The 12,823-nt window shown below is 52.7% G+C and overlaps 4 protein-coding genes across 7 annotated transcripts; 3 read left to right on the top strand and 1 right to left on the bottom strand.

The window, feature by feature from the left end:
* Positions 1–999: 999 nt before the first annotated feature.
* On the top strand, positions 1,000–7,512 carry TERG_01443 (uncharacterized protein; the record flags this gene model as incomplete). 4 transcript variants are annotated; one of them, XM_047747761.1, is made up of 6 exons in its annotated part: positions 1,000–4,356; positions 4,420–4,582; positions 4,645–4,986; positions 5,040–6,051; positions 6,157–6,531; positions 6,713–7,512. In XM_047747761.1, 6 exons carry the CDS (start codon positions 3,676–3,678, stop codon positions 7,023–7,025), a joined length of 2,886 nt encoding a protein of 961 aa, XP_047603726.1. In that variant the 3' UTR covers positions 7,026–7,512. The 4 variants fall into 4 exon arrangements, with proteins under 4 accessions (XP_047603726.1, XP_047605423.1, XP_047605424.1 ...); XM_047749293.1 differs by having other exon boundaries at positions 3,676–4,356; positions 6,157–7,512; XM_047749294.1 differs by having other exon boundaries at positions 3,676–4,356; positions 5,040–6,531.
* Positions 7,513–8,395: 883 nt separating this feature from the next.
* TERG_01442 (uncharacterized protein) lies at positions 8,396–11,056 on the top strand (the record flags this gene model as incomplete). Its single annotated transcript, XM_003239409.2, has 1 exon — positions 8,396–11,056. The coding sequence occupies one exon, from the start codon at positions 8,396–8,398 to the stop codon at positions 10,952–10,954; it is 2,559 nt and encodes an 852-aa protein (XP_003239457.1). The 3' UTR covers positions 10,955–11,056.
* A 755-nt stretch (positions 11,057–11,811) lies between these two features.
* TERG_01441 (uncharacterized protein) lies at positions 11,812–12,171 on the bottom strand (the record flags this gene model as incomplete). Its single annotated transcript, XM_003239408.1, has 1 exon — positions 11,812–12,171. One exon carries the CDS (start codon positions 12,169–12,171, stop codon positions 11,812–11,814), a length of 360 nt encoding a protein of 119 aa, XP_003239456.1.
* Positions 12,172–12,386: 215 nt separating this feature from the next.
* Positions 12,387–12,731, top strand: TERG_01440 (uncharacterized protein; the record flags this gene model as incomplete). The annotated part of the gene is made up of 1 exon (XM_003239407.1): positions 12,387–12,731. A coding segment is annotated over one exon (345 nt), but the record flags the coding sequence as incomplete, so codon positions are not given.
* Between the last annotated feature and the right edge of the window lie 92 nt (positions 12,732–12,823).

Raw genomic sequence — 12,823 nt, 5'->3', positions numbered from 1 at the left:
TTCTTCCGGCTCGTTCCTTTTTTCGACTCCCACCAACTTATCCGCAGTATTTGTGTGCAATACATTTCCGTCGGCCAAAGAGAACGTCGAAGACAGTCTGCTTTCCCATCCTGGATTGCTCCCTAATCCAAGGTACCCAGGCTGTGTTCGTATTGTGCAGGCGAGAGCCCACCCCCCGGCCCTTCGACCGCTGCGGTGTCGACAGAACCATCTGACAAACTCCCGCGGGACCCCCCCTTGATTCTTTCGCCTAAACATCCTGGGAAAGCTTGGCCAAGCCAGATCTCCATAGTCAAATTCCAAGCCAGGCGATTAGCCTTTTTCGTTGAAGTACTGGTACTTCTCACTCCGTCGGAATTTTGCAAAGGCAGAAGAACGTGGCTTATTTCAAACACCACTTTTTTTGCTTTTGCTGCCGCTATTTGCTTCTTACTCACAAGAGCGTGGGATCGTCAACGCCCCTCGATCAGTCACTGGCTCCCTGACTTGCGTCAAGCGTGATGCTTCCTTCACGCATCGGGTCGAGCCCGGCTGCTGGGGGGTGATCCTCCGTTACTTCGCCAGATAGCTCAGATATCGTCGAACTGCTCTATGTATCCTTGAGACTGGATTAATCCTTGTCTGCAGTGGAAAGAGTTTCTTGTTGCACTCATGCTTCCCTTAGTGACTGCTGAGATGGTCATTCTCCGGCATTGCTGCGGGCCTGATTCAGCACGATTCAATCCCTGATCCACAGCTCTCTCCTCCAATATCTCCGGACTTCCTGTAGCCTTCCGGTGCAGTCTTTGGAGAGTTATCTTCGATCGTTGCCTCGGCTGGTATACGTTTCGTTTGGCTGTCATTTTTCCCCTATTTTCTTTTTCCATATTGTTCCTTTCCCGCTTCGCTTCTTCTCCATCTATCAAGCTGTTTGTTTTTTATTTTTTCATTGTTTTCTTTTTTTTCCCCATTGAGGTATATTCAAGACTGACAAGAAAGAGTACGGAGTAAACAGCTAGGGGGGGTCGTTGTAGCGGATCCACTGCTCACCCTCCTAAGTTGATCTCTGTTCTTGATATATGATCTTCTATTTTTAATATCGAGAGTTAGCTCAAGGTCAAAGTCAATACGAAGGATACAGGGTCGCCTTCCAAGAATGGCGAGGTTAAACGGCACAGAACTGTACCATTCCGTACCAGATGCTCAAAATAGTGCATAGCTCCAATCGCGAGCACATCGTGACGGGCAGTCTCGGCATGATTCCAGATGGCAGTGTCGAAGCTCAGCTGCAAAAGGAAAAAATTTTCAGCCTTGACAGTTCCGTTGAAAGTGCAGATAAACTGTCTTCGACATTCCTCTTTGTTTTCCGTTTTGATTCTGCAATTCAATAAACCCTCCCCATACCCTCCTTCCCTACACCCGGTGTCTGTGACTAGTACCTCAGTTCTCCGTCGAGGATCTGACTTAGATCTGTAACAGGGCAGCCCACTCCACTGACCTAAAGGGAAAAGAAAAAAAGCTGCCCCAGTCAATGTTGTCTTAGTTCGTGCGAGGTTTAGAATATATTCTCCGAGATCTTTCTCTTCTACCTCTTCTGCTCATATCTGAGCAATTCCTGGTTTTCTGGTATAAGCATCCGGGCATCATGGCCTCGAACGACATCTGTGCCTCGGTGCAAGACCGGACATTTGGTCCATGGGCTCAGCAATGCCGTGGAGCATTCGATTTCACTCTCCTCTTTGAGGAGAGCGTCCTCACATTGGTACCGTTATGCATTATGATCCTGTTTGCCCCGTTCCGAATTGCATATCTTTTCAGAAAAAAGCGAAAAGTCGAGGACACCCCATTGGTTCATATGAAAATTGTAAGTGCTTTTCATATTGCCATCTTGCTGTGAGCTGGGTATTTCAATTTGGACGGTATACTGACGGATGATCGACTGCTATAGACGTCTCTCGCAGCATATTGCGGATTGCAGCTTTTGCTTGTAATTCTTTGGACCCGTCCCGATGTCACTAGAACTCAGCTCTCAATAGCAGTCAATGTCTTGACGCTCGTTGGTTCCATTCTATTCATCCTCCTCTCGTACGCGGAACACTTATACACAACGACCCCGTCTTTGATGCTCAATGTATTCATGTTCTTCACACTCCTTTTCGACGTTGCGCGAGCAAGGACTCTATGGCTGAGAGACGCTAATGGAACCGGCCAAATCATTGCCTGGGGCTTCACGGCCACGGTTGCTTTGAAATTTGTCATCTTACTCCTGGAAGTTACAGAGAAGCGATTTATGCTCAAGGCTGAGTACAAATCCTACCCTCCAGAAGCTACTGCTGGTATCTTCAACCGAAGTTTCTTCGTCTGGCTGAACGCTCTTTTCTGGGACGGATTCTCCAAGCTTCTCTTCGTAGAAGATCTATACGAGCTAGACAAGCATCTGCTCTCAGAGCGCATTCATCAGCGCATGAACGACGCATGGGAGAAAGGTACGCTTTAGCACCTTGCAATTTGCCCCTGGGGTATCTGGTTTTGCTAACATTCGCTTTTCGTAGTCAAATCCAAGACGCCAAACTCGTTGCTTATGGTGACTTTCAAGACGCTCAAATGGCCAATCTTGTCCATTGCCTTCCCACGTCTCTGCTTGATCGGCTTCCTGTTCGCTCAGCCGTTCCTGTTGAACAAGGCGATTCTGCTTGCCTCCGAGCCGATTACCGACGACACAACGAACCAAGGATACGGACTTATTTTCGCTTATGTCATAGTATACGTCGGTCTGGCTGTAAGTATTCACATTAACCGTCTCCTTTGCCATGTACCATTGCATTTGGAATCTTCGCTAAACTGTGGTTCCAGGTTGCCATGGGTCAATACCAGCATTTGACTTACCGAGCCATTACCATGGTTCGCGGTGGGTTGATCTCCATGCTCTACCGGAAGGCAACGGACATCAACATCCAGGACGTCGACCCAGCCTCTTCCATGACCCTCATGAGTGCTGATATTGAACGTATCGTCCAAGGATGGCAAACGATGCATGAGCTTTGGGCTGCTGCCGCGGAAGTGGGTATCGCCATCTTCCTGCTCCAGAAGCAGCTCGGAGTCGCCTGTGTTGTTCCAATCGCCGTGTCAATTCGTACGTATTTGCTTTGACAGGCTTCCCCGATGAGGCTCCTATTCCCTGACCCGATACCCCTGAGTGGAGTTCAGTTCCAACGTGCTAACATTTTGACGCTATAGTTTCACTCTTCGGCTCGGTGATTGCAATGAACTTCGTCATGGCTCACCAGGCTTCCTGGTTAGAGGCCATCGAGAGGCGTATCTCTGCGACCAGCGTGATGCTGAGTTCGATGAAGGGGGTGAAGATGTGCGGTTTGAAAGAAGTTCTCCTTACAAATCTTCACAATCTGAGACTTGAAGAGTTGAACATTTCCAAGAAGTTCCGTAAGCTTCTGATCTGGAATATGGGCTTCGGTAAGCAGTCCCGTTCGAGATGGATTATCGCTCTGTGGCTGGTGGGCTGGCTAACGACGAATCACTGTAGCATTTGTGTCTCAAATCTTTGGTCCGATCATCACTTTTGCCGTGTTTGCTGCTATCAACAAGAATGGAGGCGGCAACGCCATTCTAGACATCAGCCGTGTCTTCACCTCCCTGTCTCTCTTTGCGCTGCTGTCGGAGCCGCTGCAGTCCTTGATTATGTCCCTGGTGACATTCCTGGGTTCCGTCGGGTGCTTCACCCGTATCCAGGAGTTCCTTGACAAGCCATCCCGGGTCGACTCCAGACGCCAGCCAGAGCAGCGAATTACCAACCTCTTCAATCTTAGCCAGCAGACCCTTGCTCTCTCTGATAAAGATGCCTCCAAGAACGGCGAGAAGGTCAACCGCAGCTCCGCCAGCCCAACCATCAAGTCAACAAAGTCTGGCGCTTCCTTCCCGCTCAAGGGATTGACCCATTCCAACCCAGAAGTGGACGCTGTTGCTATCCGCGATGGCTGCTTTGCATGGGAGAACGAGAAGGGCGCCGTCCTCAAGTCCATCAACATCAACATCCCTCGCTCCAAGACTACTGTCATCGTCGGTCCCGTTGGCTGCGGTAAGTCGACTCTGCTCAAGGCCATCCTTGGTGAAGTCGTCTGTCTCGCCGGCGTGGTTGAGGTTGCCTCCATGAACATTGCCTTCTGCGACCAGACCGCCTGGCACATGAACGAGTCGATCAAGGACAGCATTGTCTCTGTCCTGGACCTCGATGAGAAATGGTATGCCACTGTTGTCCGCGCCTGTGGTCTGGCCCAGGATCTTCGCCAGCTCCCTCGCGGTGACCAGACCATTGTGGGCAGCAAGGGTATCGCCCTCAGTGGTGGCCAGAGCCAGCGTATCGTAAGTTATCTTCTCCATCGTCACACAAGTTCGTCCATGGACGCTGAACTGACCGGACCATAGGCCCTCGCCCGTGCCATCTATGCTCAAAAGGACGTCCTTATCCTCGACGATGTTCTCAGTGGAATCGATGCTGCAACTGAAAACCACATCTTCCACAGCCTTCTTGGAGAAGAGGGACTGCTTCGTCGACTCGGGACTACCGTCATCATCACCTCGTCTTCGCGTAAGTTGAAACCCGATGCCGTAACAATAGGCGAGACATTCCAGCTAATGATAAACGTGCAGCCAAGCGTATTCCTTATGCCGACCATATCATTGCTCTCAGCTCTGACGGCCGTATTGACGAGCAAGGTAAATTCGAGGAGCTCAACGTATCCGGCGGATATGTCTCGAGCTTCAACCTTCCCTCGCCCGACTGGCTGTTCAAGCCTGAACCAGAACGACCCCTCCCTGCTCCGGCTGTTGTCGATGAGACTCCCCAGACGTCTGACGAGCTCGAGGCTGCGGCTAACCGACGAATGGGCGACATGGCCATCTACCTGTACTATGCCCGGTCCATTGGCTGGCCAACCACCATCGTCTTCATGTTCTTCATCAGCGCTTTCGTCTTCTGCATTTCCTTCCCTAGTAAGTCTTGTTTGTTTTTTTTCCGTGAGATGGATGGATGCTAACAGCAGTAGCTATCTGGTTGAAATGGTGGGCTGCATCCAACATCGAAGCTCCATATGAAAAGCTCGGCTACTACTTGGGTATCTATGTCATGCTCGGTGTTCTTGCCATCATCTCTCTCATACTCGGATCATGGCAAATGATTATCACCATGGTTCCAAAATCCGGCGAGGCCTTCCATTTTACTCTGCTCAAGACTGTCCTGTCTGCTCCTCTGTCCTTTTTCTCGACTACTGACCAAGGTGTGACCATGAACCGATTCTCCCAGGATCTCCAGCTCATCGATATGGAACTTCCTGTGGCTGCACTCAACACCTTTGCAACCTTCGTTCTGTGTTTTGCTCAGATGGTGATCATTGGCGTTGCTTCCGTGTATGCTGCTATCGCTTTCCCACTTATCATCGGTACGCTGTACATGATCCAGAAGTACTACCTTCGTACATCTCGCCAGCTCCGATTCATGGACCTCGAGGCCAAGGCACCGCTATACTCTCAATTCACCGAGTGTCTCAACGGTCTGGCCACCATCCGTGCCTTTGGATGGCAGGAAGCCCTTGAGAAGAAGAACCGCAAGCTGCTCGACCGTTCCCAGAAGCCATTCTACCTCCTTTTCTCCGTCCAGCGATGGCTGACGTTGGTCCTCGATATGGTTGTTGCCGGTATTGCCGTGCTGTTGATAGTCCTGGTCATCAAACTCCGAGGCACTATTAGCGGTGGATATGCCGGTGTTGCTCTGCTTAATGTTATCCAGTTCAGTCAGTCGATAAAGCTGCTCATCACCTTCTGGACCACTCTCGAGACGCACATTGGAGCCATTGCTCGCATCAAGGTGTTCAACGAGACTGCCCAACCTGAGGATAAGGAGGGCGAAAACACTCAGCCACCAGACAACTGGCCTGCTCAGGGAGGCATCGAGTTCAAGTCTGTCTCCGCTGAGTACCGGCCGGGCGAACCCATCTTAAAGAATGTGACCCTTACCGTCGCCCCGGGAGAGAAATTGGGCATCTGTGGACGAACTGGAAGGTTAGTTTAATTTCCCTTTTATGCGCTTGTGTGGTATTGCGCAGTATCATTCCCTTTGCCCGTCCCGCAGCGGAGACTAACCATGAGCTTATTTCAACCAAACAGTGGAAAGAGTTCTCTCATCCTAACGATATTCCGCATGCTCGAACTGAGCGGCGGCAGTATCTCGATCGACGGCATTGATCTCAGCACTTTGCCTCGCTCCGAGATCCGGTCCCGTATCACTGGTGTATCCCAGGACGCCCTCATCCTAAAGGGTTCACTGCGCCTCAATGTCGATCCAACTGGCGTTCTCAGTGACGACGCAATGATCTCAGCCCTGAAGAGCGTCCAGCTATGGAACATTGTAAACGAGAAGGGCGGCCTTGATGTTGACATTGACGAGTTCCATCTCTCGCATGGCCAGAAGCAACTTCTCTGCCTTGCCCGAGCGATCCTTCGACCCAGCACAATACTTATTCTCGACGAAGCCACAAGCAAGTAAGTATCATTCCTTCCTTTCCCGTCCTTTTGTTTAGGTATAAATAAAAGAAGATCGTCAAAAGCGGGACCGACCCGGGACGGCCGAACCTTCACCTCGGTCCCCGATGTTCTCTTTTGCATATGATAGCTACTTCTAAATGATAATACGGACTCCCGACTAACAAACTTGTTCCTATAGCGTCGACAACAAGACCGACGAGATCATGCAGCGAGTCATTCGAGAGAAGCTGTCGTCTCGCACCATCATTGCAGTCGCCCACAAGCTGGACACCATCCTCGACTTTGACCGGGTTGCCCTACTGGACGGCGGCGAGCTGCTCGAGTATGACGACCCGTATACCCTGCTGTCTACCGACTCGTCTTTCAGCCGCCTGTACGCCAGCACCATGGCTGAGACGCCCGAGGACGTGGAAGTCATCAGTGTCTCGGACGAAATGATCAGCACACCGGGTACTGGACGCAACAGTACGCCGGGACGCAGCAGCACATAATTGCCCTTCTTCTCCTTCTCCTAATCTTCTGTTCTCTTCTCTTTTCTTCCTTTCTTTTTCACCATCATTTTGACGTTCATTTCATTAAAATATCTTCCTTGGGTATATATGCATAGATCGCCATGGCCCTGATCTAAGTAGCAAGGAGCTACTTTCTACTGCTTGTCAGCTTTTACATACTTTGTTCACTTCTCTTCTGCTTGACCTGGCGTTCGGCGGGTATAATTGGTTGGCTGGCTATCATATTCATTCTTCTTTTGTTCATTTCTACATATCCACTTCCTCGAGCCTTTACTCTCCTACAGAGGCAATTTTGTTTATTGTCTAATATATTGGCATATACTTCGTCTCTACATATACATAACTCGTTACCTTTTTACTAATAAATTGACATCCCCTTTTTACACCTACCAACTGATCCTCATGATCATCTCCCAACTCGCTCTGTCTCTCGCTCCAACCATAAATAAAACTTCTCGTAAACTCGTAAATTAAACTTTTTGCTTCTTCTTTCTTTTCTTCTAGAAGCATCACGTGCAGGCGCGTGCTTGACAGGGCCGAAAACTCCAGCCAATCATAGCAAGCAGAGTTCCCGCTCTTCCGGCCAATAGGGGCGCTTCTTTCCCTTCCGTCCCGCTTACTCAGCGTCAGCGCTCCACCCACCTTACCTATTCGGTTAAAGCCGGTCTGGGGTACTGGCCAATCAGAGCCGCCAGAACTCCCAGAGCCGTGGAAGCGAAAAGGGTGAAAAGTGGGTCCCCTTGCTCGCCCTCGTCCGTCTTTGCGACTCTCGCGACTCTCTTTTTGACTCTCTTGTCTGACCTTGACGTCCTCCCAGGGTTGATCCTCTTCTCACTGACTTACATTACCTGCACATCTTGACGTCGACGCAACGCCGGGCCACATCCCTCATCCCTCATCCAAGACGCTTATGCTATCCTCCGTACGCTGGGGGCCCATCTCAGGACGAGGCGGGTGTTTCAGGCCGCCGTTGGAACACTCTTGACACCGGCTACAGACGTTAATCTGTCTGATACAGATATTTACCCGGGGTGGAGACAGATTCGGATCTCGCATTTGAACAACTACTTGATTTTCGTCACACAATATTGCATTGTACCGCATTCCATCGCGTCGCATCGTATCGACCAGCTGCAAAGGCGCATCACCTGGAATCGACACCGACATCGACGTTGACACGCAGGATCGCAGTCGGCCGAACTCACGGTTGAGAATGGCCGTGTTGGCAATCCCGAAGGGTATCTGAGGATTTACACCACAAACACAACTACCGAAACCGCCATAACTTTTTATATATATATATATAAATATCGGCTCATAATATCTACGCCTTACGCCCTAACGCCATGATGGCGACACCAGGCACGACAAAGGCACGCAAACCAAGCACACAGGGCGAGGGCTCGTCTGTTGTGCCTCGGAAACGGCGCCGTCGGGCGGTGGGCAGCGGTGCGGCGGACGACTGCTTCACCTGCGCAAGCAGACAGGTGCGATGCGACAGACGGCGGCCGTACTGCACGCCATGTCTTGACATGGGACGGCAGTGCTCGGGATACAAGACCACGTTGACCTGGGGCATCGGCGTGGCCAGTAGAGGGAAGCTCAGGGGGTTGTCTCTGCCGGTATCAGGCGCGAAGAAGGTCACCCAGTCGACCGAGCCTCGGAGTGTACCTTCCCAACCTGCAGAGGCGAAAGCAGCGGAAAAGAGTCGGCCAGTTCAGGAGGAGGCTGAGCCAGCGCCGACGCAGACGCCGACGCATACGCCGACGCCGACTTCGCCGTGGTCAGCAATAAACTCGACTCCTCCGCGAAGCACCAGCAGCAGCATCGGCGGCAGGAGCATCACCGGAAGCGTCGCCGGAAGCATAAGCACGACCAGCAGCGCCACCACGAGTGAGCCCACATATCCCCCCCTAGCTGCATATAATTCGACCTACAGCCCCATCGACGCGTGCGGCCTACCGCTCTACTGGGCCGTACCTGAGCCACTCAACATCAGCACCAGCACCAGCACCAGCACCAGCACCGGCATCAGCACCACCAACACCAACAGCACCAATGGTACCAGCAGTACTAGCGCCTACGTAGAGCTAGGGTCTCCCTATGGCTCTCCGTACAGTGCCACAACCACTCACTTCAGTCCGCTGGAGTTGTATTCCACGCCAGTGACGCAGAAGCGGCATATCGAAGAAGAGCTCGACGAATCAGAGACAGCAGTGTCGTCTGACGTGTCGATATATAATGCTAATACTAATAATACCTACCATTACCAGCCATACCCAACAGCGAGCTTCTCGCTGAACCAACCATTTTCGACAACATGGATAGGCCGCAACCCACGCATGCGGTACCTGATCGGGTACTATACAGAGGTCATAGCGCCTGTGATAGTGACGTTTGACAGCCCGAACAACCCATTCAGGCTGTACCTGCTCGAGCTCGCCAAGGGCAGCGAGGCACTGCAGCATGCCATTGCAGCACTGTCACTGAGCAACCTGCGTCAGCGGCGGCGCAACTGGGGCCTGCTGTCGACGGGGAAGACAGACCCGTCTAGAAGATCGCTGCAGGCCCACTGCCGGATGACAGAGCGAGTCTTTGAAGAGGCGTTTGGAGTGACAACGCCAGAGGAGCAGCTTCGAGAAGAGTCATACCACAAGGGGATGGCCATACGGTCTATCAACGCCCAGCTGGCAGACCCTGTGCAGCGACGAACAGACTCGGTGTTTGCCACGCTACTGATGCTCTGCCTCTTCCACATGTGTGATACCGGGCTCGCCTCGTTCCGGAGCCAGTTTGCCGGCGTGAAGAAGCTGTTTATGATACGGGGCGCAGGCCGAGACCGAGGGAGCCAGGACTCGGATGTGATGAAGTGGTTTATGCGGATGTTCACCTGGTTTGACACGATGACGGCCACCATCAACGACCGGGACAGCCAGATGAATGGCTGTCTGCTGGAAGTGACTACCTCGGGACAGGACGAGTGGGCGCTGGAGAACCTGGCTGGCTGTGATCCACGTCTGTTCCGGGCCGTTGCTCAGTTGGGCCGACTCAACCAGCTCAGCCAGGCCAAGCCGGTAGACAACAGCACTCCTCGGATGGAGCGCCCCGTCCCGACGGCTGCTATCCCTCAGACCCTAACCCACTATCCGCTACCCACTGCTTCGCCTACTGGTACTACTGGTACTACTGATACCAGCAGTACTCCCCTGGTTGACATATCAGCCATCCCCGTAAGCCAGCTTGACCCACGCACCGAGTTCTGGCGAGAATGGCACGTCGTCCGGCAGAAACTCGAGAGCTGGCGTCTTCCCGACATGCCCGGCGCCCACACCCACAATCTTACCCACAGCCCAGCCCCGTCGCTTGCATCGACCATCTCGACAGCAGCAACATCAACAATATCAACACCCACATCTACATCTCTCTTTACCGCTCCGCTCCCGGCATCCCCCCTATCACACGTCAACCCAGCCAACCTGCCCGAGATCTCCAACATCTCCGAGTCCTTCCGGTACTCTGCCTTGCTGTATCTAGAGCGCCTGGCCCACCCGACCACGCCCTCACGCCATCCTCGCTTCCAGACACTAGTCAGCGCGGCCCTGCACTATATACAGGCCGTCAAGTCGGACGTTTTCCTGCTGTGGCCGCTGTTCGTGGTGGGCAGCGAGTGCATGGGCGAGGCCGAGAGGGCCATCATCCGCGAGCGGTGCTGCGACATCCAGCGGGACTCGGGCTTTGTGAACAACCTTTCCTGTCTGCAGCTGCTGGAGCGTATCTGGCAGGAAGAGGATCCGAACGAGAGTGGCTCAGGAACGCCGCCTTCAGGGGAACTGCTGGGGGGCGCGGCCTTTCGGTGGCGGCGCATCATCGACTCGCAACGTCTTACTGATGAGTACATTGTTGTATAGCTATTGCCTACTATCTGCCATCTACTACAATCCATCTTCATCCAGCTCATCTACTCCCAGCCGTCTTCATCTAATCCTCTCCCTCCCCCGAAAGAGCAAGTAAAGGCGAGCCCGGGCCGCAGTTCATGTACCATGACGTAAGCACTCACGTGGCGACAGGGTTAGTAATCGTAACTTTAGTAATCAGAACTCAATAGCGTTAGTCAGCAGAACTTTATACTTGGAAGTGCGAACGAAGTAGATGAAGAGAAGACGATGATGGGAGAGACGAGAAGAAGACGGAAGACGGTGGTAGAGGGCGGTAGAGAGTGCCAGGCAGGGGCAGAAGAGAGAGCCGATACGAGGCCTGTCACTTGCTTGTTTACTCTCTCTCCACCGTCTTCTTCGCTCTCGTTCGACCTCACCATCATCGTCGTCTCTTCATGCCCAACTGCTGCCTTGCTGTAACCTTGCTCTTACATACTTTGTTACTTTGACGTCTTTACAGCAGTTCGTCTTACGCCCGGTTACTGTCTCTTGCTATATAGATATATATAAATATATGAGTATGTAAATATATATATATACGAACAGTGACCGTCTATGACTCTTCGATGACTCTTTGATGTCTGCCTCGCGCCCATCTTTTGTTGCCTCCTTTTCCTCCCCTGTGCCTGTATCCACCGTACCGTAACTTACGCCCTGCCACGCCCAGCCTTGCGCCTCGTCCCGTCCCGTAATTACCCAATCTTACCACCTAAAAAAACTCTTCAAAAACTTCTTTTTTCGCACAAAAAAGGAAAATCAAGGAAGGCGAAAAAACTTCTTCTCTTCTTCTTCTTCTTCTGCTGAGGACAAACAGACACACCAGACACAGTTCACAGACAGACAGACAGACAGACAGACAGACAGACAGACAGACGGACAGACAGACACAGACGGACAGGATAGACCGGAGTTGTTCTTTTTTTCGCTTCTTCTATTCTCTTTTTCCTGCTATTCGTTCTGTTTTCTTTGCTGGTCACCGAGACCGGACAGACAGCACAGTCACCGCAAGGCACCAGCAAGAAGACGCCCACGGACGAGACGAGAAGCCTCCAGGACTCGCTGGAGACGCAGAGACCAGACGCAAGAGACCAGACGCTCGTCGACAAGACTCCCTCGCCGAAGACAGAGAGAAGATATCTGGCCTGGATATCGTCTCTCGTCTCGCCTGCTCGCTGCCTGCACAAGCCCATGAGCTGCTCCTGCACTGCGCAAATGCTCTCACAGCACCTCCACCACCGCCGCGACCTCTGCCTCCTCCCCCCGATAGACCGGTGACTCTGCTGCTTCTCTGCTGCCAGCCTCTCTGCCGTACGGATAACTTGTCCTCTCTCGATACTCTGCGCTTAATACGACGTTCCAACGACTCCACGAACTGCCGACGTTTTGACTGGGTGATGCTCTCATAATGTACCACTATCCCAGCCCCCCGTCCGGGTGGTCTGCGTACGACGGCTACACCCCCCCGTCGCCTCACTACTCCTCCTACTACGGGCCCCCGCCGCCCTCAGCTTCGGCCTCTGCCTCTGCTCAGGCTGCCCAGGCTGCCGCCGCCGCTGCTGCTGCTGCCTTCGCGACCGGCTCCCCCCATGCCACCCCCCGGTCGAAGAAACACGCCTACCGGGCCAGCTTCTCTGCCGGATACAGCCAGCAGACGCCGCCGCAGAACTACCAGTACTCGTGGCAGCCCCCTTACGACCGGCCGGAGTACTTTTCCACTCCTCGCAAGCAGCAGCAGCCACACCACGATCATGTAAGTCCCGATTATTATTACAGTCATCATGGCTTCGGGAAACAGACCCAGCACTCTCCAAACCTCATCACCACCACCACCACCACCAGAGA

This window comes from Trichophyton rubrum (assembly GCF_000151425.1).
Source record: "Trichophyton rubrum CBS 118892 genomic scaffold supercont2.1, whole genome shotgun sequence".
Taxonomy (NCBI): Eukaryota; Fungi; Ascomycota; class Eurotiomycetes; order Onygenales; family Arthrodermataceae; genus Trichophyton; species Trichophyton rubrum.
The sequence above is the reverse complement of the archived record's forward strand: the minus strand, read 5'-3'. Positions and strand labels throughout refer to the sequence as shown.